Below are 26,583 nucleotides of genomic sequence, written 5' to 3' on the forward strand. Positions count from 1 at the left end.
GCATATAACCTCGAACTGCCACTGAGTACATTTTAAATACCCATTGAACAACTTTGATTTTTCAAAAAGTGTATTTTAATGTTAAGTTCATTGCCTCAAATGTCAGGTAGCCAAGTTCTTGAAACTATTTGAAAAGAGAACCTTGAGAGGGTGAATGCAATGATTAATTTTTCAAGGATGTAACATTATTGTTGTTCTACTATCTGTGGTGGTCTTTAATTATAAATGATGAGTGGTCAGTACAATCTGCATGTTTTTATTTTACATGTTCAGAGGTTTCAGACTAACACTGCACTCCCCTTTTTGTTTTCAGATTGATAGCTTACAGTTAATTCGCTGTCGAGAACTTGCAGCTCGACACCTTTCCACATTTCCGCCTTCCCAACCACCCAATGCAGTGTACATCTACAACCCCTGCAAGCAAACCATGGTCTTGTGTGGTAGGGGAGTGCTTAGGCTTTATTCCTCCCCTACCACAGAGCCAGAGTTTATCAAGGACACCACCAAAAGAATTGGCAGTACAGCAGCACCATACCGATGCCTGCCTGCTTCTTCCAGCTGCAAGCAAGCCTCGGCAAAACGCAAAGTAGAAGAAATGGATGTGGATGATTTCTATGATGGGATAAAGCGTTTGTATAATGAGGACAGCAGTCAAGAGGTTGTGGGGATGGATGCAGTAACCTCCAGTTGTAGCACAAATCTACAGATTAAAGAGGGCAGTATCTCTCCATGTCCTCCACTTCATCCTGTTACAGTCATCTAACTGGGCAAAATGATTAAGGTTTAAGGCTGAAGCTGCTGTAACACAGAAGCAGATTTGTTGAAGGGCATACCTTACCAGGCTGAAATGAAGTGAGCCAAACATTTTCATGCTGCTAATTTTAGTCTAATCATTTATTCAAGCACTCATTTTAAAAAGTATAAAAAAAAAGAATGTATTTAAAAAAAATTAAAAGACCCAAAAACTGGAACAAAAAAAGTTGTAGCAATTTTAAACAGTTTTCTCTCTAGTGTTGTCAGTATAATTGCATCCATTTCTAAATCTGTTTTGTGCCATCTGTTTCCTCTGCAAGTCCACAATTAACTGTGTGACACTCAATTTTACAAACTAATTGTTGCTTACTGTCTAATTTTGACTTGTAGTTCCTTGTGCTTATAGATACGTTTGATGTGCATGTTGTCTTCTACATCCTGATCTTTGCTGAAGAGGATTTTGGAGAGGAGAGTTTATGGAGCTCTTCAGGATATATAATGTTAAACAAAATTTGTCAAACAAATAAATTTTCTTGGATAGCCAAGCTGCTTGCAAATTGCTGCGAGAGCTAAAATTGTTGGGAGGTTTTGGTTATGCACAAGAGAAGTTTTTTTTAATACTGAAATGCCATGCAGATTTTTTTATAATGGAAACAGCACTTTTGAGTTTTATTTCCTATGATTTGGAAGATGTACTGTTTTTTAAAGGAGGATATCGTTGATTTTATGTGAATTCTATGCGTTTTATAAATTAATGCTAAAATCAGTTAACTGAAGTGGTGTACCACTGTCTAGAAGATGCCTATTTATTTGTCCTTTAATTAAGTTGTGCCATTGTTGGGAAACCATGAACTTGCCATAAATGTGCATCAGTTTTGCTTACAGAAATCTGAGCTTTAAACATTTTATTGAAAAACCATAGACATAGTTCACATCACAGTGTGTTTCATTACCAGGAATTCACATAAGATCAATAATGATTCTATAGGGGCAGTTATTTAAAATTAAACTTTCTTTAGCTCCACTATGCATTAATTGATCCTGGAAAAGTGACTGTTGTTTATTTTTCCTACTTATTTCATAAATCATCTGACCTGGTGGGCACAGTGCTCTCTCCACAGTCTGAAAAAGGTACTGCATACTTTTTGAAGAATTGCAGTTGTACTGCTAAGGTGCTTTGGCAGCAATAAAATTGTCCTTGACTGAAAAATGTTTTGGCTTGCTCCTTGTGGAATATAGTTTACAAATTGTTCAGAACAGTTAAAGTTTTACAATATGCAAGTTATTTTGTTAAACTCATGAATGGCACTCATAGCTTGCTATTCTGTATTCTTCCAGAAGGCAAAGCAAAAGGTAAATTTACTAAAGTTGAACTTAAACAATCTAATAATTTTAAAATTACTTTAAAACAGACCCAGAATTGTCAGAAATTTATTTCTATGAAAATGAAATTATAATTTTGGCCATAAGTTTTGAAAATTCAGACAACAATTTAGAGTTCTAGCGTTGATTTTTGCATTGAAGTACAAATAAAACATGTTTGACTGCTCAGAGATTATCAAAGCCTAAAGCTACCAACTGATTTGTGTTGTAACAGATGGGTAATTCAAATGGAATTATTGAGCTGCTGCTTTGGCAGTGGAAGGATTGATGACAGATGGCCAATGTATAAAAGTGGGTTGTTGGAAGATAAATGACTATGTATGCTGCTTGCTTTTGCAGGGAGCAGTAAACCTATTTGGGTGCATTTTGGCTATAGCATAATATCTTAAGTGTAGCTTGACCACATGAGCTAGACTTTGGTCAAGGTACTGAAAGAATTTGGGTTTTTGCCCAAATAGTTTAATGGTAAAGATTTAGCATATCAAAATATTTTGGTCTATATAGACACAGGAGATGGGCTTTAAGATGTGCATCAATTGATGCATTCAGATCAATACAAGTGCTAACTTTCACCACTTAGGCAATCTCTTGAGGACTACTTGCTTCCATATATTTGGAGACTGGAAGTTGCCACCCAACCATAAAAAAAAAATCAAAGGCCACATGGAAATAAGAGACTAGGGTATGGAGATCCAAGTCGATTGGTAACCAGTCCCTGCAGTAGAGTTGACATACTGATGGACATGCAATGTCTATTTCCTAGGATCAGAATCATATACATTACTGCAAGTGGGATTTAACTAAAATGATGCCAGTTTTAAATCTGTGCTTTTCAGTTCTTTCCCTATCAAAATGAAACTGCATGGGAAAATATTGAGTGCATAGGTTTGATCTAATGTCTCACCTGAACGACAGTAACTTCGACAGTACAGTACTCCCTGGAGTGGGGCTTGCATCTGATTCAAGGTTGTGGGTTTGAGTATGAACAGCTGAGATATGGCTGCCATTCAAACCACAGCTGCTCATATGACACATCAGTCATTTTTAACTTCACGCTTTTAAGTGAAAGAGTGAGCATTGCTGGAGGAGATTTCTTTACATGACTGGAAAAACACCATCCTGACAGTCCAAGTTTAAGATTCAAGAAAATAAATGTTGGTCATTTCACAACTATTCAGTGGAAAGCTACAATCAAATCTGGGGCCAACAAATTTAATTTGGGTTCTCATTATAAATCTAAACCTTCATTACATAATTATAAATATTTAGTTTAGTCCTGGATATTGAACACTACACCCTTGGCTCCAGATTATCTTGTTCAGTTTTTTTTTCCAGAATCTATGGACATTTAAACATGCTCTTTGCTCATTAACAGTGAACCTAGGGCACAGTTATTTGCATTTTACTGTACTCTGAGCAAGGCACTTCCTTCTAAACATAGCTGACTAGACACAGATTTGACAATACCAGTTTTGGAAGTTTACCTTTTACAAAATTTGCTGCTTCCAGTAGCTTTGTTTTGAGAGAACTACATACTAGTATGCTGCAACAAGATGTTTGCTCAAAGCTTCTTTAGAATTCGACCCAGTGAGGACATCCATCCATAAACAGCTCATTTTGGGATTTCCATCTCTCCATTTTAGATGAGGAAACACTCTCCCTTTAGTCTTAAAATTTACTTCAATAAAGGAGTAAAAAAAAGGCTTACAGTAAAAGCTTCACTGTCACCCATAAGATATTCTCAATGGAATTTTGGTGTAAAATACTTTTAAAAGGTGCAGTGTCTCTGGAAAATTTATATGCAATAAAAGATGGATGTTAAGGTAAAATTTGCTTGAAAATATAAGTGAACTGCATTTTATAGTTTCCATGAATTTTAAATTGCTGCAAGCAAACAATTTAATTCAAGAACTAAAGTGAAATTCAGCAGTTGTAGTATTCTAGGCTACATCACAAGTCAAGGCTAATGTCTTCCTTGTCTGCCAATGTGTAACCTAGACAGAACTTGAGTATATTTCACTGTTGTATGGAGAAACTTCCCTGGGCTAGGGAAGTAATGAGGACTAGGTGTTGATTTGATGGCAAATACAAAAAAAATTAAATTGTAGCTATACAGAACTTAATTTATCCAGCTTTTATTTAAATTCAAAACAAAAATACATCAGGAATCAAATTTGGTTAAAACATCAGTGCAGATGAAGGAAAATGAGAAACATATTACCTAGAATATGTTTAATTACATGGAGAATTAGGGTGAAATTGTGGTTTAAAAGTCACTAGTTTGTTGTAAAATTTCACGTTTCACAGTCTCCAAACAAGTCTTCAAATACAACTGTGTTACAAGAAAGCATACTCAACTAGATCAGAACACTGCATATCTGAAAAGCCAGTGTGGTTATATTCAAGGACAATTTTCATGTAAGACCACATCAGGATGGCAGCTTTCACATCTTCAATATATTTACATTGATCCACTAAACTAGAATAAATGTTATTTGCACTTTACTTGTTGGAAAATATTTCATCTTTAATGTATTAATGTAGAAAGGTGACCTACAGGGCTTCACACGCAAGTGTTAGGTGAGATTTAAGCTGGGTAGCTCTATTTAGATGGCACACAAAAGATGGAATGAATGGCCTCTCTGCACCCTTCACCTTATAACAATCCTTTGAAATGCTTTCAATTATTGACCAAGTGTTACATCAGTAAACAAATGCAACTGCTTCAATGATGTCACGTTCACAAATGACGTATAAAGTAGGCCACAGTAAAATCCAGAGACTGTAAAGGTGATACTTTTTGCAAAAAACCTAAAAAGCTTTTCATTGGATGCAATATTAATAAAAATGGTCTTGATTTAACACATTAAAACTTGAGCAAAACATTTTAAAAATTCAGTTACAAGTTTATTTAAAAAAAACTTGGCATTCCTCAGTTTCCCCTCTGAAATCTATGTGACAAGAATATCACGCGTCAACATTTTGTAATGCATTTGAGAGTTGATCAGTCTTTAACCACTAATTCAATTTTGCACACGAGTCAGAATTATAATTAACCAAAACAAAACCATGCATTTCTTAGGTCATCTGAATAAGTGGGTTTAGGCTTACTTGCAGAGGTGAATTGATAAGTAAAAAGTGCAGGGCTATCAAAAACAGGCCTAAACAAAAAGATTATGACATGTTACCAGCGGCACCACCGTCTCCAACACCACAATGAAATTTTACATGAGACAGATCCCAAACTTAAAAGGTCAAGTGTTTATAAATATTGCGTTGTCTGATCTTGGTCCTTTCATGTGGAATATTTTAGGATTTTTGTCCGTATGAAATGTATAAAATACTTACATATCTAACATGCTACAGTACAAGAAATGTAACCAGCAAGGAGCAGAGATAAAATGATGACCAAAGAAAGAATTCTTCTGCGTGGTGTGTGAATATATTGTAGCTCTTCTAAAGCTTTAGGAATCTTGTCCAGTGGAGAAGGGGACAGGCAGCAGGACAATTAGATAAAGAAGCTATAGAGGAAAGTTAAAGAAAGAATATTGGTTAAACAGTGGAGAGAGGGGTTTTAAAAAAAAAAGAGGAACAGAATAAAGCCATCTAAATGCACTTTCAAACCCAGAGATGAAACTGGGAAACCTGTGCACAAATGAAATTTCTTGAAAAGGCAAGTTGTTGGAATAAGGCAAATGCCATGATAGTCAACCTTTCAGCTCACTGTTGCCTTTACAGGTGAAATTCCCTTGGTGTTAGCTACCTTCTGATAACTTGGCCACCAGAAGCAGAATATTAATCTGCAGCAAGCATCACAGCTGGACCCAATCCTGCCCCAGATGCAAACCATATTTTTTCCTTCAGGAATCAGTACATTGTATCCTGCTTAGCTTAAATGTGGCACCTCTACCACAATGCCAACTGACACAATTAAGTTCTGGTTTTAGACTCACAAAGCTTAATTATGGACAAATGTATTTTATCTATTGAGCACAAGAAGTTAATGTTTTTTAAAAAGTGAAGATAAATATTTTCCCCCTAAAAATTCCCTATGATTTTTGAGCCATAAATTGGAATTGGCATGTTCATTTCTTTGTCCTGTGAAGAGAACATCAATTTCCTCTCCCACCCCCACCTATAATCATGCAGAACAGTGAATGCCAGAGAAATCCTCAACATCAGAAATCTCTACCACCCAATTTCACAGTAAAAAGCATTAGGAGAATGTGCAGGTTTACAGAAATAGTACATTGACACAATAATACTTTTGCAAGCACACCTAGTAAGTTGCATACAGCAAACAGTGCACCAACAAGGAAAAAAGGTCGCTAGTTTACACTGAAAAACAAGACCACAATGAAATATTCCAATTTAAAGAAAAAAAAATACATACAAGCACAAAAAGTCACACAGGATGCAAGATATGCAAGTTCAGGGCTTCCACTTCTGGAAGCCAATTGTATTAGTGTTACAAGCAGCCGTGGTACAATTACCTCCAATGCATAATATTTTAGAGGAACATTAAAAACACTTCACACACCACACAGAGGTCATACAAAACATCTATCTGAATAAAATGCATCAGTGCTGGCACCATTATATTTATATGTGCTCTAGAATACTCAAATGTGGATATAACTAATAGCTTAGTACTTTATAGCTGTATCAAAATGAACTACTGTTACTTCATGATCACCTTAAACCCCAACAGTGATAAACTATAAGCTAGAAATACAACTTTAAGCATAGCTTTTGAGATCTGTTTGAAATATATTCAAGGATTTATAATTTCCTCTCTTCCCTCGCTCGCTTCCCGATATAAATTCACAAACAGAAAGCAGGAAGCATATACATTGTTTGTGTACACATAGTTCACCTCTTTAAGAACTGCACATAAGCAATGTAAAAACATCTGGTTTGGTACACATATGTATGTAATGGTGCACCTTAAAGAAATAACAATCATATTTAGCAACAAGCTCATTTAAGAGGCTGGAATTCATATAAATTTCTAATGCATTTTTGTATGCTTAAAAATGACCAGAGTGTTTACCTCATTAAAGTAGTGGAGCACAGTGAAGGCAAAAGAAAATTTGGCAGCTCCTAAAGTGCAAGGCATTTTACAGAGCACAACATAAAAAGAGGAAAGGACTGGGATGCAGCTGGTGGAAGATATTAGTTTGCCCTAGAATGGCTCTGAACCAATCTAATCAAAATAACTCAGAGCACAGACTAGCAACCTTTTGGGTTACATGTTTCATTGCTGAAATTATAAGCAACTTCAACTCCCGTACTTACATGCAAGGTGAAAGTACAATCCAACTAGATTTGTGGGATATTAGTTATTCCGTGCAGAGCCAAGGATTACTGTGAAAACAAGGCAGAAGACATACAGAAACAAAATAAAACAGATGCCAGGGTAATCAGCCAATATGGTCCAGGAAAGGTATATAGATAAAAGCATTCTCCTTTGACTAACAAGTCCTCAAAATTTTAGTTGCAGGATTAATTTTAAAATTTTACCTGGCATTAGGAAAAACTGTAGTTATGGATTTCATTAACATTACTTTATCCTCTTTTCTTTTAGAGTGGGGGAGGTTCTGCAAGTCATAATAAGATGATGGGCTTTAATACTATGCGATAATATTCTTGAACAGTATTCCAAAAGGCAACTAGTTATATTACTCTTCCTCCCCCATGGTTCAATAATCTACACCATTTTCAGGTGCATCATCTAGCTCAGAGCTGACTTCGGGGAAGGCTCCATCCAACTGAGGCAGACTGAAGGACATGTTGGAATTTGAACTGAGGTGCTACAGGGGTAATTAAACAGTTTTGTTGGCATTCAACCATTTAACTTTGTAAAGCTTTTATCAGCATCTTTGTTTAAAAAAAAACAGGAAAAACACTAACTAGAAAAATTAAAACACTGATAAGAATTCAACCCCAAGAGGAAATACAAATTTCAAGATTACCTTTATACTAGTTTAAATGGCAAACTGCAGTTACAAAATCTTTTTAAAGAGTTTCTTCAAATTAGATTTCTGCTAAATAAATGACAAGTTTCATTCAATAGATTAGGTCCAATTTGCCAGGCAGTTTACTTTCTCATCTTAAAATGTGTAAAGTTTTAAAGTAACTGGCGTGCAGTTAAAAGCTTATGACTAAAATGTGCAAGGTTAAAATGGAGGCTGTTGTTAGGACTGTTCATGCATACCTCAAGGTGGTTACCACCTCTCCTTTTCCAGAGCCACATATGGTTGTTAAGCAAAACTGAAACCTGCCACTGAAAACTCTAAATCTGTGAAAATGGAACAGTGACTCTGAGACTCGTTTTAGAAGTAGTGAAGGAGAGGCATTACCAAGCCAGAAGAAAACAGATCAGCATCAATAACAGAAGCAAATCCACACCAGGCATGGAGGGATTAATCATCAACATCTCTTGGGAAAGGGATCCAAAAGGGAAAATTTATCCAAACAGAAATACAGCACCGAGTTAAAACAGCTTTAGTATGTACATATTAAAACTACAAATAATATTTTAAATTTCACCTTATTAATGACAGAAACACACATACACCAGAAATACACTCATGGAACTAGGAAACATCAGGTTCATACAGATGATCCAAAATAAACTTCTTTTGCTTCTAAACTAGCCCATTTCTTGTGGTAACAACAATAAAGTCCATATTGTACTATAGTTAAATCAGTTATCTGTAAATTTCATCCAGATCTGATTTCTGCAAGACTCCAAATTGGAAAGGATCTATATGCATCGTTTCTTCCCCGCACAACGCCTTGCCCTAACCCCAGCACACAAAAACGGAATGTAATAACTATCCTATTGTTAGCTACAGTTTGTGTTTTCAATTCATTAGACTTTACTTTTCCCCCAATGGCCCCTCAGAAACAAGGTGCACCCCTTCTCCACTTCATGGAATGCAGACTAAAGGATTTTCCTATATTAAAAGACAATTGTTAATATTTTCTCAGTACTATTTCTTTAAAATAAAAAATGGATGGACATTCTGATGGAAGATGCGTTACAGCTAAGCAGATGGATAGGGTGGCATCCTTGACTTGCCAGGGTTGCTTATGTGAAGCTTGCACTGCAATCAAACAAAAGGAAAAAAAAACAAAACACAATTAGAAATCATATGCTATAAATTAATTTGTAGCATTCCAATACAGTTCCATAAGCAGTGATTAAAAAATACAAACCATATTTATAAACAGCTGCCTTTAATTACTACTACAAGTAAATAGCCTGTGGATTATAGCAAATTATGTTTCAAACAAAAAAGCACAGCCATTGAGCTGGTAAATTTATACATTTAACAAATTCATGGAAGAATTAAATCATTAAGTAAGAGAGCCACTCAAAATACCCACAATGTCTACTGTATTAATCAAAATACCTTGAATTTCCAAACCAAAATGATGTAATGATCTTCATGCAGTTTCAAATGAATCTTTTACAGGCAAGAGCATTTTAAGAGCGATTTCTTTATGTATAAAAATATAATGCAAAAAGTTTTCCCACATTTAGAATCACTTGAGGAACAACTCAGTGCTATACTCCCGATTACCTTTATCTTTAATATGTGAAATACAACAAGTTAGCTTAATAAGTCAGTGGAAATTCAGAAGTATTGGGATTGTTTGATTGCCACACACTTCAACAACAGAAGTTGCCAAGAAGAATATGTGGTACTGAAAAGAAGTCATTGCATGTAATGACAAAGTTAGCCCCTTGAATATTATTTTACACAGCTGCAGATTAAAATTTGAATGATTCCATTATTAGCAAGGGTACATGTAGTAAGGCAAATGTTCATAAAGAAGAGCATGAAGTTAAACTATGAATGTTAATACTCAATATAAAAACATCAATCACCAAATGAAAGAAAATTGAAAGAATGAAAGTCGAGGTCAGTACTATTTATCATACAAATAGAAAAGTATAAAATTGGCCCCAAATTTTGATGGGTCTTTAATGCGTTCCCACCCTGTGTCAGGTGGGTAAAGTATATAAATTAGCCATAATTTAACAAGGCCAGAGCAGACGAATGGCCTAGTCCCGTTTCTGTGTTATAAAGTCAGGCATGAGCATTGTAAAGTGCTTGGGAGATATTCCAGGTCCTGACCTCTCCTCTCATTATCCAGGATCTATGTTAACCGGGATCTATGTTTACAGATGAAGTTTCCAAAACAGTTTGCCCCACCTGTTAGATGGCTATCGTAAAACATGACTTGGACTCCTGAAGAGTTAGAAGTCATCCCCAGGTTATGAAAACCCAACTAATGGACAGCCTATACATATGAGTGTTTGGGTGACCAGCAGGATGGATGGGGATGGATTTGCCAGCTGCTGTGGTGCTGCAGGGATCTCCTTCAGGGTGGGGACTGGGCAGTTCAATTGCTTTCTCTCCCCAAACAAAGGAGGGGATACTAGTGGCTTAGATGCTGCTCCCATCCCACCCAGGCCTTGGATCCTGGTAGATTTACAAGCATCCTGTGATCCATGCACTCCCCCATTCCAGGCTTGTGATGCTCACTCATAAATTACTTTATAGCCTGGAGCAGCTTTAATGGATTGAAGGACTTTTGCTGATAATTTAGACCTGTAGATTTAGTTCCTTGAAATGTAAAGGACTGCAAACGTGACCACAAAATACTATAACAGGCCAATGAAACTCATGGCTCATTGGCATGACACAGTCACAAGTTAAATGCTCAATCATTTGTTAAATTTCAAATATTGCCTACTGAAAAATTCTTAATGCAGCAGCTGCTTTACAGTTTGTAGCGATGCCTTAATGCAATCTCACAGGTCTCTGCTTCCCCATTACACCTCAGCCAATTGGACACATTTCCCATTTCAAGAGCCCAAATTGTGCAGGCTGTTTGATTGGGAGTGGTCTTCATAGCCAAGGCCAATTGTCACCTGACCAGGTGATAGCAAATGGGCTTTCAGACAAGGTTCACTGGACAACAACCCGGTGGCAACCATGCAGATGTTTCCTCTTGCCAGTTACAGGATGTCCAGGTCAACTGCAATGTTTTCACTTGTATCCGAATTAAATCAGTTCACTCAAAACTAGACAGAGTGGGGAAAAAGATTAGTCAAAAGACCATAACTCCAACCTAGGTTTCAAAAATCTATAAGTGCTTTTGGAACCCTTTACAGGACTGGTTATGATGAGCAGAAAATTATTAGACAAATGAAAATTAAGTTGACAGATTATCTACAATTTGATCACAATCCAAATTATAAATGACCATTTTTGGCAGGTCCTTAAAAATTGCTTATTAGTTACTTTCCCCATTTTCTCCATGAGAAGTGAAGATATCCAGTAATGATCTATACCCTGGACATGTTATCTGAAAGTACCAATGTGGTTCCAAAACCACTTCTAGATTACTGAAAGAATTCTGAAACCAAGTTGGCATTGTAATCTTTTGACTGATTTATTTTTACTCCATCTAGTTTGTAAAGGTGACAAAATATCTATATTAAAAAAAATAGGCAAAACAATTGTCCTGGAAGTGTGTCTGCTCTCTAACATGAGGAAATTGTTTGAATTCTTCAGAGGAGGGATGCAATGGAAAAAAATTAAGTATAAATCATCGGGGGGGGGGGGGGTGGTGGTGTAGAAAAATTGATGCTGCCGCCTTACAGGGAGAATACTATTATTGTCAGAGCTCTTCAAATACTGTGAGGGGTAGTGAAACTTGTGAATTGGAGGACTTCTTGGATATTATCTATCTAGACCTCAGCAAACTTTTGATTTAATGCCACATGGGACGTCAATGCAAGGATTCGTTGAACAGTTAATGAACTGGATCAGAAACTTGCTCCATCGAAAGCAGAGAATAAATGTGCTGCAGATGGTGATCACTCGGGCAGCACAAATGGCAGAGATCTCAGTACCAATCCTTGGAGAAGCCAATCAATGATTCAGAAGTGGCTATATATACACAAAATTGTCAGAACTTTACATAGAAGGTGGGGAGGGGTGGCCTGTAGCCAATCACGAGCAGAGTGGAGGTACAAAGGGACCTAGATGAATTGGGAGGCTGGGTTGAGAGCTAATATGAACTTCAATTATCAGCGAGAGCAGGTTATGAATCCAGGATAGCAGACTAAAGAATGGACTGCAAATTATTAGTCAATAGGATGCAGCACCATAAAAGGGACTATATTTGTGGTCAGATCACTGAAGCAATGTCCAGAGTGTGCATAAGTTATAAAAATAATCTTGCATTGTATAAGGTAATAGAACACAAATTATAGGATGTGACAACCAGTTTATACAGTGCCATGGTTCATAGAGCAGACCCAGAGAGCTATGTGCAGTTCTGCTTACCACATTATAGTAAGGATATTAAAGCATTAAAAAAATGCAAGAAATACTTGTATGATATCTGGCTGCAAGAAACTGTACATATTCATATGAAAGAAAACAGAAGGCATCTAATTGGGATATTCAAATTCCTCAAGGATACTGAATAGTTGAACCATTCAAAATTGCTTCCAGCCATCCTAAAATTGACATGGCAAACAGGAGTACACAGATCTGAAATGACTATTCCATACTGGGTGAAAAAGGGTTCAAAAGGAAGTGTCCAGTGGGGCAATTGAATATCAGAACACCAGAAGCTTTAAGAGTGAGAGAGACATTTTGCGAAATAACTGAGCACCCTGAGCATGAATTTTTAATCTTAGTAACTTGCTTTTCAACTCTAGGGCAGACAGAGCAAAATGTTTTTGTACCTTGATTGTCCTCAAATTTTGTCATATTATTTCAGTGACCAAACATCGATCTTAAACACAATATCGCACAAGGTTAGGATGCTAAAAGATCCAAGTATACATTGCAACACTAATTTATATTGACGTGTTGACATACACAGGTGGAAACATGCAACAGAACATACTTGAAAGATGTGCTACTTCAATGCAGTGCAAGCCATACAATTCTAACAATCCTCAAATCATTAATGCTATGTTAAATCAACAAGCAACTAAAACGGCAAAAACAACAGTGTGATTGTTCAAGTCACAAGATACATTGACATGTCAAATCTGTTAAGCACACATTGCTGGAGAATCATCCACAGTTGCTGCATACCATTCTTATGCACTATTACCCCACTATACTAACAACAGGAAATACCATTTTTCCCTCTCACAGGCTTTTCCCTTGTGGGAACTTTGTGAAAGGATTGCATTGTGTTGCCAAATCAACAAAAAAATGCTCTAAGAATGGAAAGTATACAGATAATTCTTCATTTTATCTTAATGTCATTAGCTATAAACATTAGCAACTGCACCCAGAAAATTTATTTCCTGATATTCCTGTCCTAACGATATATTCCAGGTTTCATACTAGTTAACCCTAAAGTTCTTCAAAAATCATTTCAATTTTCCCCTGAATAACATTTCAACCCTTAATTTAACAATTACAAGTGGAGAATGAAAACCTTTTTCATTACATCCTATTCAGTTGACCACGTTTTGTGATTACTGATAGAATTCATATTCAGTAACTCTAATTAGCTACTGTTCAGCAATAGTCAATACATTTTCTTGCACCATTTAAAAAGTTTCAATACAACCAATAACACTGGCATCACCAAAAAACAAAATATTTAAAAAGATACATGGCAAAGGCATTCCCACAAACTGTAGCTATGCAAGCGCATCCTTTTTTCTATCAGCATGGCAAGGAAATGTGATATGCAAAACTATGAAGCATGGTTTCTGTACCTGGATTAACATTTTTCATTATTATTTAGCCAATACTTAACTTTTGGAAATGTCACAATTGAAGCTAGTCATCTGCCCCACCCACTCTCAAATAACTTTTGCTAGCCGCTTTCAAATCTTCCTTCTGACCCTAATTAAGATGAGGGCTGTGTTGAATGACCATCTTGAGCATTGTACTGAAACTAATTTGATTCTGTATGGATAAACAATCCAAACTAGAAACGAGCCTCAATTCCAGCACCTCTCTGAAACATCTATTTGACAGTCTTATTTTCCCCACAAATTCAAAACAAAAACAATACAACCTTCAAAAAAATTTAAAGCTCTGTAGAAAAGGAAGATCAAACACACAGGGAATACACCACCCCAACAGAATGATCACAAAGAACCCTCTTCTAATAACACATGTAGCAAAAACAACAGTCATAAGAAATTTTTGATGACATTTATCTAAAGGCAGAATATTAAAGGAAGAGTCCATCAGTCATTTAAGAACAGGATAGAGCAGTGGAGAGGAACATTCTGGTTGGAGACAAAACAGAGTTGCTAAGTTATTTCTTTTCATTGGCCCTCAAAACATATCAGCTTAACAGGAGTATTAGAATAATGAACAGAGAAATTACTTTTAGGAAATTAGGAATTTTGAATGTATAAACATCATAGAAGCATTTACACATTAAACAGCTAAAAGATTAAACTAACTGAAATCCCAAACATCCTCAGACATTTTATTCTCTCCTATGGGAAACAGTTGCTTAAATAACTAATAGTTAATAATCCAAATACAACTAAAATGAAATTAATTAAAACATTTTTGTAAGTTAACCTGTTTTGGGTTTCAAAACCACCAACATCTTGATCTCCATACCTGGATTAACATTCTTCATTATCTCATCAACAGATAATTTTGGAACTGCTGCACATTGAGCTTGTCATTTTATCCAGTCTAATACTGTTTTCTTTTTATGCTGACCTCTCTCAATTTTTCCTTCTGACCCTAATTTGCATTAGTACTCTGTTCCTTTTCTAGGATACAGCAATTGAGCACAAACAAATGCTCACTGATCTAAGAGAGTGCAAACTCTGTAAAATATCCGATAAAATCTCTCTTTTTCAAAACCCCCTAGGGGCTCCTTTTTTGGTATGTAATGGGATATCTCTGGATGCTATCTATACAGATTTTAAATGTCTTGGATGATGGAACAGATTTATACATCAGGAAATCGAGAGATGGCAGAATTATGGGAGACATGGCAAATAGTGTATATGAGAGCAAGAATTTACAAACTGAAATTGAAAGAGCAGAGGCAAAATTGTGGCAAATGGAAGTTCAAATGTGGAGAAGTAGGTGGTTTTCATTCTGGTTCCAAAGATGAGAAACTACAAGTTGTGGCACAGTGAAAAGACTTCAGATGTCTGTGTGCGCAAATTACTCAAAGTTAATGGATAAGCATGAAACATTTTAACAGAACGTTGATCTTTATATTCTAGGCTCCTTGAGATAAAAGGAATTGTTTTTCAGGTATGGAACTCCTTGGTCAGCCTTCTATGTGGAGTCATACATTCATCTCTGGGTATCTTATGGGTAGGATGAGAACAGAATCCACAAACTAGGCTTCCATTGCTTAGGACACCATAACCATTCATTCAGTGCAATTTTTAATTTAATTAGGTGGTTAGTTAAAGTTAACACTTCATTATGGTTGCATTCAGCCTAGAAGGATTGCATCTACTATCCCGAAGTACAGGCTAGGACATTTGAGATAATTTCCCTGTTCGGCTTTGAATAATACCACAGAATCTTCTCTATCCACCTGACAGCACCTCTGCCTATTATCTGAGCCAACAGTGTAACACCCTGCAGTGGAGAGTCAGCCAGGATTAACAAGAAAATTGAAGGAGCAAATGTGGAATTTGAAACAGCTATTTGAAAAGGTTTTCACATCCAGAGGTATAACCAAGTATTGCAGAAATATAGAATGCAGAAGTAGCGAATCAGTTTCCGGTGTTCACAATGCTGATACATCACAAGTGTGCACACCTCAGAATTCTGACACTGAGTTGTAAACCAAGCAGTTGACAGTGTCCAAAGACACTGCAGCAAGGCAAGTCATCTCACCTCACAGGACCTAGAATACCAACAGTAATGGAGTGCTAAGTCCAACCTAGTCCTTACCCAATATCTATATATGCTTTAGTTCTATACTGGATGAGACTTCATAACTTAAGAGCACTAATGGATTGAATGACTACACTACTTGGCTTTGCAACACTCATTGCCATTCTTAAGGACTGCACTCGTCCAGTAAGCCTTCAAGCAACTCAAGTGGAATTATAAAAACATCTCAATATGGTGCAGGTTTGTGTGTAGCAAGTTCACAATTCAAATGGCAAGACAATCAAGACTACTCCTGTAAACAATAAAAGTGTGTTTCTGTAGCACTGGGGCAATAACCTTTTGCATGAAGCTCATCCAGTTCCCCCAACAGTTATACACACAGCCCACATCAGTTCAGCTAAAAACAAAAGAAGGAGAAAGGCAAACTGTACCTGGTTGTTAATGCGTGTCCCCTGGTGGCTATCATTCACCTATCAACTTTGAACATATAGTCCACTTAGAGAAGGGCAAGCAGATAAAAATGAAACTAAAAAAAGTTTTGCAGTAAAGTTATTGTAGAAATAAACCAAGTCAAATAGAGCTCAATGAATGAAAACTATACAAATTCAGTGGTAATAACGGATGGTAAAACCATTCAACAATTCAGGAATGAAAAACTGTTTTGAGGATCAAGTAATTTGGCATCACCTCAAGGGCCGTGTAGGTCTCCACTCTCTGCTCATTATTCACTAAACTACATTTTCACGTTTATAAATGATAAAAATTGTCAGATCAGTTAATGAGCTGCTTGGTAGCTCCCAATTCCTTGGGGAATCATTGCATAACAGGTAGTTTTGCTATAATGCATATTTCCATAATGGATATAACGCAGTTGGTGAATGAGGGAACACCATTTGTATTAAGCAGGCTGAACTGGTTATAAACCGATTTCAAATCAGGAACTAGAGAACCACTTAAAAGTTACTTTGGAAATTAACAAGCAGAGAGAAAAAAATAAGTCTTGGCAAAAAAAAATCCTGTTGACATGCAACCTCCCAGCAGCAACCAGACACCATTGTCTCTTAACACAGGCTGTTCGTTTCACCACAGGAGGCCATTGGAAATTAACAAGCAATCACTTCCAATGATACTTGTGCAACCATACTCTATTAAACAATGCAATATACACCCTTCAGTATGCTTAGCTTGCAGTAACAAAATAAACATAGCTATTAAAAACCTCTTTTTGAAAACCATGTGTGAAAAATAACTTCGTTATTTTGAGTCTGAAACTCTTGCAATTGTTTTTATCATGCTATTTTCTATAACACGAGTTTCTTAGGAATACAACAATCGCGTTATAGCAGAACTACCTGTACTTCAATACTTTTGAATTGTTTTCATAAGGGACAAGAATAGTCCTTAAAGGCTTTTTGGCAAAAGTGATCCAAGTTGAAAGGTCATCAGAGTGGTCTGGGTACTCGACCTTTGCTTCATGGATGTAGCGAGGCTTGGAAGTTGACTTCCATGGCTCTGCAGGCCCAGAAAGGTGTGATTATTGCAGTAGCAGGGGCAGAGAATGCAAACTGCAGAGCAGAATAAGCACAATCCAATTTTATTCAGTGTTAAACAGACAATAGAGAATCATAGGTCTATTTTACAAGAGAAATTGGGTGTTGTAAATAGACTGCTAATTTGCTATAAATGAATGCAATAACACACACAAAAAAAGCCTTGTTTTATGGGAATTCAAACAGAAGTTCTAGCTTTTCAGTGGCTCTCAGGATAGGGATGTTATAGCCATAACAGAAACACGGCTGAGAGAAGGGCTGGACTGGCAGCTCAGTGTTCCAGGATACAGATGCTACAGGCGTGACAGAGGTACAGGTAAAGTGAGGAGGGGGAGTTGCTTTTTTGATAAGGGAGGACATAACAGCAGTACTTAGAGACAGCATTCTTGGGGGATCTTCCAGTGAGGCCACATGGGTAGAACACAGAAACAAGAAGGGGAGGGTCACCCCCTAATAGTCAGCAGGAACTTGAGGAGCAGGTGTGTAGTGAAATTGCTCAGAGTTGCAAGAATAATAGGGTTGTATTAGTGGGACATCTTAATTTTCCCGGTATTGACTAGACTACCCAGAGTATTAACGGCGTGGATGGGGTAGAATTTGTGAAAGTTTCCTGAGTCAATATATAGAGGGCCCTACTCTGGAGGGTGCAATACTGGACTTGGGGAACGAGGCAGGGCAGGTAACTGGTCACAGTCAGGGAGCACTTTGGCTCTAGTGACCATAATTCTATGAGTTTTAAGATAGTGATGGAAAAGGATAGGACAGGTCCACAAGTTGGGGTACTAAACTGGAGCAGGGCTAATTTTGGGGAAATTAGGCAGGATCTAGTAGAGGTCAATTGGGTGAGCCTGCTTGAAGAGAAAGGAATGAATAGCAAGTGGGAGGCTTTTAAGATTGTGCTATCAAGAGTCCAGGAGCAGCATGTTCCTGTTAGGGTGAAAGATAAACCTGGCAAGTTTAGGGAACCTTGGCTGATGAGAGATATTGAGGCTCTGGTCAAGAAAAAGAAGGAAGCATACATTGGGTTTAGGAGGTCAGGGATGAGTGAATCCCTTGATGACTATAAAAAGATTAAGAATACCCTTAAGAGGGAAATCAGGAGGGTATGAGATGGATCTGGCAGGTAAGGTTAAGGAAAATCCCAAGAGGTTCTATAGATATAAGAGTTAAAGGGTGGCTAGGGAGAGAGTTGGTCCCCTTAGAGATCAGCAGGGCAACCTGTGTCTTGAGCTGCAAGAGATGGGTGGGATTTTTAAACAAATATTTCTCCTCTGTTTACTGAGGAGAAAATCCAAGAGATAAAGGAAACAAGTGGAGGTGTTTTGGAGAACATTCATATTACCAGCGAGGAGATATTTGCAGCCTTACACCACATTAAGATGGATAAATTCCCAGGACCTGATCAAGTGCATCCTCGGACCTTGTGGGAGGCTAGAGGAGAAATTGGGAGGCCCTTGTGGAGATATTTGCTTCATCGTCAGCCACTCATGAAGTTCCCGAAGACTGGAAGGTGGCTAATGTTGTTCTGTTCTTTAAGGGTAGCAAGGACAGGCCAGGGAACTACAGGCCGGTCAGCCTGACACCAGTGGCGGGAAGTTACTGAAGGGAATTCTGAGGGACAGGATCTACCAGCATTTGGATGGACAGTGTCTAATTAGGAGAAATTAGCATGGCTTTGTGTGTGGAAAGTCATGCTTGACAAACCTTTTAGGAGTTTTTTTTTGAAGAGATAACTTAAAAGGCAGATGAGGGTAGGGCAGTGGATGTCGTCTATTTGGACTATAGCAAGGCCTTCGACGTGGTTCTGTATGGTAGGCTGGTCTGGAAGATTAGGGTCCCAGGGAGTCTAGGGAGAGCTAGTTAGGAGGATTCAAAATTGGCTTGGAGGTAGGAAGCAGAGAATGGTGGTTGAGGGTAGTTTCTTGGAATGGAGACTGATGACTAGTGGTCAGTGCTTGGACCCTTGTTATTTGTATAAATGATTTGTATGCGAATGCACAAGACTTGATCAGTAAGTTTGCAGATGACTCAAAATTAGAAAGTGCCGTTGATAGTGAGGAAGGTTATCGTAGATTATGGGGGATCTTGATTAGCTAGGAAAGTGGGCTGAGGAGTGGCAAATAGATTTCAATACAGATAAAGTGTGAGGTGATGCATTTAGGAAAGTCAGACCAGCGTAGGACTTATACTATGAGTTGTCGGGCACTAGGGAGTATAATGGAACAGATGGACCGAGGAGCACAAGTGCATAGTTCGTCGAAAACATCACAGGTAGACAGGGTGGTGAAAAAGGCGTTTAGCACGCTGGCCTTCATCAGTCAGGGCACTGAATATAGGAGTTGGGACATTATGTTGCAGTTGTACAAGTCATTGGTGAGGCCACACTTGGAGTACTGTGCACAGTTTTGGTCACCGTGTTATAGGAAAGACGTGGTTAAACTGGAAAGAGTGCAGAAAAGATTTACGTGGATGTTGCCGGGACTACAAGGCCTGAGTCATAGTGAGAGGTTGGTCAGGCTACGTCTTTATTCCTTGGAACTTAGGAGAATGGGGGGGGGGGGCAGGGGGGAGGGTGGTGACCTTATAGAGGTGTATAAAATCATGAGAGGCTTAGATAAGGTGGATGGTTACAGTGTTTTCCCCAGGGTCCAAAACAAGGGGGCATAGATTTAGGGTGAGAGAGGAAAGATTTAAAAGGGACTTGAGGAGTAACTTCTTCCATGCAGAGGGTGGTGAGTATATGGAATGAGCTGCCGGATGAAGTGGTTGAGGCAGGTACAATAGTATCATATTAGTAGTACTTGAATAAGTACATGGAGGGGCAAGGCTCAGAGGGATACGGGCTGAATGCAGGAAATTGGGACTAAATGGGTGGGCACCATGGTTGGCATGAACTCATTGGGCCGAAGGGCCTGTATCCATGCTCTAGGACTCTATGTGGAAACTCAAACCTTAAAAATGTGGAGAAAGTCATCCTTCACACCTAGTCAATTTCAATTTGGTTTTTGACCCAATTCCTTATGATCCAAGTTTAAGCCAACTGCAGAAAGAATTTGATGATGACAAAACTGGTATCAGAGTACAATACTTCCCTGAAAAAACTCTTCAGGACCAGGGAGACACTGTAAAAACCAGCCCAACAAATCATGCAGCGTCACAAGACCAGCATTCTTACATTTCAAACACCTCATTGTACGGAGTAAAATTAATTCCACTATTTCTTTTACAGCTCAAACTTAATTTTTAGTTCTTTAGAACTACCCAAACCTTAAAGAAGGGAACAGACACAATTAAATCTCTGCAGCAAGTTCACATTCTGTCCAGCTCCTGTTAAGATGTTGGATATTTACCATCTAGAAATGAACCTTATTTTTGGATAACAACTTCAAGGAAATTGTAATAATCTATATGGGGACATTTCTGGGTTATCTGGCCTTGTCTTATCTAACAAGGTATAGTCAAAAAACATAATATCTACTCAAGGGAAAAGGGTTAACACAATTCTCTCATGAGTAACTAGTACTGCTGCTAGCCATTTGATAGGTAAGTTTTGCTTTGCTTCCACTCCCACCCTTGCCCTCACCCCACTCTTCCTCCTGAGCTTTCACGTCAGTTTAGGAGATCTTTGCAGTAAGATGCAAAGATAAAACAGAAGTTTATAAATACATTGAAAATTGACATACTTTTTCTTGTCCTTTTTGGTTGTCTGGGAAGCTTGCTGAGCCTGTGATTGAAGCAACTGAGTTGCTGCTTTCCTTTTGTTGAAAGCATTCATTTCATCCTCCAGATCCTTCTTCTTATCCTCAAGTTTCTTCTTCTCATCCTGATGAGTCTTCTTCAGGTGATCAAACTTCTCATGAAGCTGTGGATAGTAAATAAATCACATGGTTCAAAGTTCAAATGCAGATCTGCTTCATATGCACAGCAAAGTGAATAGAAAATCCACAAGGAAGTTACAGTAAAACATAAACAAGGAATGGACTGAGATTAAATGTGAAGTGATGTAGACCAGCAACCCAGACGTGAGGATTCAAGTCTCATCATGACAAATTGCAAAACCAAAGCTAAAATTCAGTAACTTACAGGGCTACTATAGCACAAAAAAGAAACTCAATATAAAAACTGCCCAATTGTTGTGGGGAAAAAAACAACTGGATCACTTGTGCCCTTAAGGGAACGAAACCTGTCACCACTCTCTCACCAGACCTCTACTTGATTGACTTTCAACATTTTGAGCTCATGGCAACAAGAATATTTAATAAACTTAGTACTGCCACAATTGTTCATGTGTATTTTTGTTTTGAAAAGACAACTTCCCAGCTAAAGGGTTTGAAGATTGATTTTTAGCTGGTCATTCCTTAGGGAACTGCTGTGTGCAGGTCAGCTCGCCCAAACCTCCGCACCTTCCCTTTGCAATGTGGAAGTTGGGAATAAGCAGAGGTCTGATCTCAGTAATCTACCCTCCCATTCTGCTACTGGACCACCTCAATTCCAGGAGATGGAGCACAAACATCCTGGATCGAGAGGGCTTATGGCATAGTGCATCCAGACCCTCACAGTGGCAGAATTAGTAGAGCTACTGCTTGCAGCTCCAGTAATCCCAACCTCCAATGCCGCTGAGGTGAAGTTTGCATTGTGACCCTTTGGATATCCTCCAAGTATCCTATTTTCCTCCACATCCCAAAAATATATGGGTTAGCCTTTGTAAATGGCCCCTGATGTGTCAGTAATAGAATCTGGGGAGTTGATACGAAAATGGGGAGAATAATATGAGATTCGTGTAGGATTAATGTAAATGGCTGCTTGTTGGTCAGTGCAGACTTGGTGGATCAAATGGGCTGTTTTTGTGCTCTACGACTTCATGTTAACATGTAATTCATCAGGTACAGTTATACCTCTTTCTCGGCCTCCTTTAGCTCAGACTCCTTCTCTTTTACCCTCATGACGAACATTTGTCTCATCTCTTCCTCCTTTTTCTGTAGCTCAGTTAAGAATTCATTTCTCTTTGCCTCATAGGTCTCCTGCAGACTTCAACACAAACACAAGCAATTAAAAAAGGGACTTAAATCTCAATTCTACACCAAACATGCATCCATGTTCTTCAAGGAAATCTACAAAGTATTTTGCTTGACTCATCCCATGCTTGGGATTTTAAATACAGTTATTATCCATCATGAAGATGAAGAGCCTTTGTAACCAAATTTAATACATACCACAGTTGTTAAAATGAGGAGTACAGAAATGCATTTTAAAAAAAAATCAGATGGTCACTGCAGACACAGAGTGCATTAACAAATAATTTGGATTGTACTCAAATATCTAACTGATAAACAGATTTGGATTTACTAAAGACAGCAACAATGTCACTACCACTCTGCTCCAAGGCAAAAAGCTTTAACTGATAACTTTATTATGAATATGACCATGTAAAATATATGCACGCACACATATACACAGATAGGATCAGAATCAAATTATGTACCTCTCTTATACAGGGATTCTGAAGGCGATGCACTACCCTTTGCATCATACCATGTAAATACACTGATTCAGCACAGGACTTTCCTTGTTATTATATTAGTTGGACAGTTTAAAATTAATTATTTACCCAGTAATCAACAAATTTAAAGCTCTTATCTGAAGTTATTCTAGTTCACTGGTGTATATATATAAACTAACATATGTTCTTCCTAAAAACTATCATCAAATGCCTTGCTATTATACTACATGATTTCATGCTTGAAGTATCAAACCTCAACAATTAGATCTACTAGTTCTGTACCTGAATGGTTTGCTGTCGGGATCAGTGTCTTTAAATCCCATTTCCTCCAGCTTACATCGTCTGTACAGTTCATAATGACGTGCATGTGTCTGCTCCCTCAGATCCTCCATGTTTACACGAATCAACATTTCACGGAGCTTCACAAAGTCACAGTGGTTTTCATTTTCCACTATAAAGAAGTTATATTTCCCCAAATAGAAAGGAAGAAAATAAGGCATTTGTTTTGGCAGCAACTATTCTCTTACAACAATTTCTAACGCACATCAATTCTACATGTTGCATAAATCAATGAAGCCCAGACTGCAGGAAACTATTAGCATAGCTCAGGACATGGCATACAAGAGTTAGGGTGTTACGTTGCAACTTTACAAAACAGTGGTTAGGCCAAGTTTGGGAGTATTGTGTGCAGGTCTGGTCAAACTATAGGATGCGACTGCATTGGAGGGAGGGCAGAGGAGATTCACCAGAATGTTCCCTGGATTGGAGGACTTTAGGTGTAGAGGGGAAATGGATATGCAGGGCTTGTTTTCCAGGGAACGAAGGGATGATCTGATAGAAGAGGCATAGATAGGGTAGATAGTCAAAACTCTTCTTTCCCCCAATGGTGGAGCTGTCAAAAATAAGAGGGTATAGGTTTAAGGTAAAAGGAAGGAGTTTTTAAAAAGGGGATCTGAAGGGCAAGTTTTTTTTCAAAAACACAGACACACAGAGTGGTTGCTATCTGGAAGGTACTGCCAGAGGTGGAATCAGATACAATTACCATCATTAAGAGGCATTTAGACAGACACTTAAACAGGCAAAGCATAGAAGGATATGGTCCTAATGTGGACAGATGTAATTAGTGTAGATGGGCAAACAGGTTGGCCCAAGAGCCTGTTTCTATGCTGTACAACTCTGAATCTATTTCATGTACCTTGTTAAGAACCTTTATAGTACTAGTCCACAAACTTCATGGAAGGGAGGCAGAGGGGAGTATGTTATGTTTGGGCATTACAGCATCTTAACAGATAGTCTACACACAACTGATGGGATCAGATCTCAGATGAAGCCTTTTTTTCCCTACATTTATCCATTTACTGTCCTTAAGGTGGCAGTGCTGAGCCACCACTTTGAACCATTTGCAGTCCTTTTGGTGTTCATAGTCCTTGAGTGGCTTTGAGTAGGAAGTTTCAGGTTTTAGATAGCGACAAGAAAATATATTGTCATTCCTTTTCCAAGACAGGATGATGTGTGACTTAAAAAACAGAAAACACTCAAAAAAAAACTCAGCAGTGTGACAAAAGGTCTTAGACCTGATGTGTTAACTCTGTTTCTCTTTCCACAAATGTTTTCTGACCTGCTGAATGTTTCTAGCCTTTTCTGTTTTTATTTCAGTTTTCTGGCATCTACAGCTTTCTTTTAATTTTCATGGTTTGTGATTCAAAGGGGAATCTGCAGATGGTGTGTTCCCTTAACGCCTGCTGCACTTGTACTTAGCAATCAGGCTTGGGAGGTGTTGAAGTGACCCAGGCAAGAAAATTATTCTCTGCACACAATGCAGACACAATGTGCTGGTGGTGCAGTGGATGTTTTAGGTGGCATATGGGGTGCCAATCAAACAAGCTGCTATGACCTGGATGATGTCAAACTGTACTAAACCAGGCGAGTGAAGAATATTCCATCACACTCCTTCCTGACTTGTGGCTTACATATTATTGAAATACTGTGTGTGTGTGTGTGTGTGTGTGTGTGTGTGTGTGTGTGTGTGTGTGTGTGTGTGTGTGTGTGTGGTGGGGGGTGGGGGGGTGCTCATTCACTGAAAGACACCCAGTTTCTGACCTGCTTTTTGTAGACATGGCATTTATGCAGCTGGTCCATGCATGGATAAATAGGGTAATACTTTTCAAATTCTTTTTTCACAAAACAAACAAAATATTTCTACAATTAGGCACATGCTGAAATATACCAGATCTCTTCCCACTTGGGTTTCGCAAAACAAATTTTTTAAATTCCTAGGTGCTTTACTGCTGTAATTTGAAGCTACCCAAGGATTATCCTGAAAGAAATCAACACTGAAGCTTGCTACAACCATGGAAAGTTTTCAGACATATTTTCAGGCCAGTTTATGGAGCTGAAAAGAGGGTAGTGTTGATTCACTATGCAACTTTGTAAAACCACCAGATCTTAAAAAAAGGACCTTTCCAGCATCAAGTGATCTAAGGAATTATTGTTGTATTAACTAGATGTTAAACATTCCAGTTCAGAAGAGGAAGGCTGTTCGACCCAATATCCTGGCCACTACAAAGCTCTACAGACTTTATCACTGGACATCACAATGAAGAAAAAGCCTGAAATACTATTTTACACCATTTAAAGCTCTCTCCAAAACAAAAATTAAGAATTTGATGCTTTCACTAAGTTCAACATTTTACCACATTCACAGATAAAAACGTAATCAGCAGGTTTTTGGACAGAAGCTCAGAGTCCTTGCTAGAGTAATTTTTCCTCAAGTGGCAAATAAAACTGGAGAACCCAAAACCAGCAGACATACGTATGTGTAATCAAGTAATTACTCTCCTTAAATTTGCAATATTTCTATATGCATTCAGTTGTGTGGGGAACACAGTGGCAACTGGTACACCATAAATGATGCTCCAACCAACCCATTCCATCGGATCCAGAATTTGTTTATTTCTAGCAGTAATAAAAATGTTAATTTTTTTAAAAAAAACATATCAAATTGGTTAAAGTTCTCTATGCAATTACAAATAATGATAGCGAGAGTTTGTTTTGCTACAAGTATTACTAAGAAAATTACTCAAGTTTGCAATTGCCCTTTCCGCTGTTGTTGACAAGAAACCCAAGGGTAGCTAAATGCATCTTCCTATTCAGACATACCCTGTACTATTCCCCAAGGATATTGTCGAGCTTTTGCCATTTTATTCCCAATCTTTATTTCTTCAGTGCTGCCAACAACAGCAAATGGAAGATGGCCCTGTAGAGAACAAAAATGGAAGTGAGCTCTTCCTGAATCAACCTACAAGGGAACCAATGACAGTAACGCACTTCACTGTGACTGCCCTCGATTTAGATATACTTTCTTCAAAACTGTATGGTTTTCAAGCAGAAGGAATGGTTAAGGAAAAATATAATCCAAAAGGATAATACTGCAATGCCCAATTCTGATGTGCCAAATATATTTATAAATCAATGCTTAAAGATATTTTACAATTACAATACA

At 37.9% G+C, this 26,583-nt stretch overlaps 2 protein-coding genes across 8 annotated transcripts in view; one reads left to right on the plus strand and one right to left on the minus strand.

The window, feature by feature from the left end:
- The window catches only part of ccni (cyclin I), a 28,223-nt gene extending 26,260 nt beyond the window's left edge, over nucleotides 1-1,963 (plus strand). The window contains exon 7 of the mRNA XM_052010561.1: nucleotides 314-1,963. Within this exon, the coding sequence (XP_051866521.1) occupies nucleotides 314-763 (450 nt within the window). The 3' untranslated portion in view covers nucleotides 764-1,963. The remainder of the gene's footprint in view (nucleotides 1-313) is intronic.
- Nucleotides 1,964-2,098: 135 nt separating this feature from the next.
- LOC127567540 (septin-11) overlaps nucleotides 2,099-26,583 on the minus strand; it is a 70,206-nt gene continuing 45,721 nt past the window's right edge. For 2 of the 7 annotated variants that reach the window (XM_052010554.1, XM_052010558.1), the window contains exons 6-10: nucleotides 26,241-26,337; nucleotides 23,364-23,532; nucleotides 22,477-22,609; nucleotides 21,265-21,443; nucleotides 2,099-7,503 (exon numbers count right to left, since the gene is read on the minus strand). In XM_052010554.1, coding sequence (XP_051866514.1) covers nucleotides 7,479-7,503; nucleotides 21,265-21,443; nucleotides 22,477-22,609; nucleotides 23,364-23,532; nucleotides 26,241-26,337 — 603 coding nt within the window. In that variant the 3' untranslated portion in view covers nucleotides 2,099-7,478. Of the gene's footprint in view, nucleotides 9,249-16,462; nucleotides 16,509-21,264; nucleotides 21,444-22,476; nucleotides 22,610-23,363; nucleotides 23,533-26,240; nucleotides 26,338-26,583 lie in introns of those variants that run through there. The other 5 variants (XM_052010556.1, XM_052010559.1, XR_007955902.1 and 2 more) reach the window with 4 other exon arrangements.

The sequence above is a fragment of the Pristis pectinata genome, chromosome 2 (assembly GCF_009764475.1).
Source record: "Pristis pectinata isolate sPriPec2 chromosome 2, sPriPec2.1.pri, whole genome shotgun sequence".
In the NCBI taxonomy this organism is placed as follows: domain Eukaryota; kingdom Metazoa; phylum Chordata; class Chondrichthyes; order Rhinopristiformes; family Pristidae; genus Pristis; species Pristis pectinata.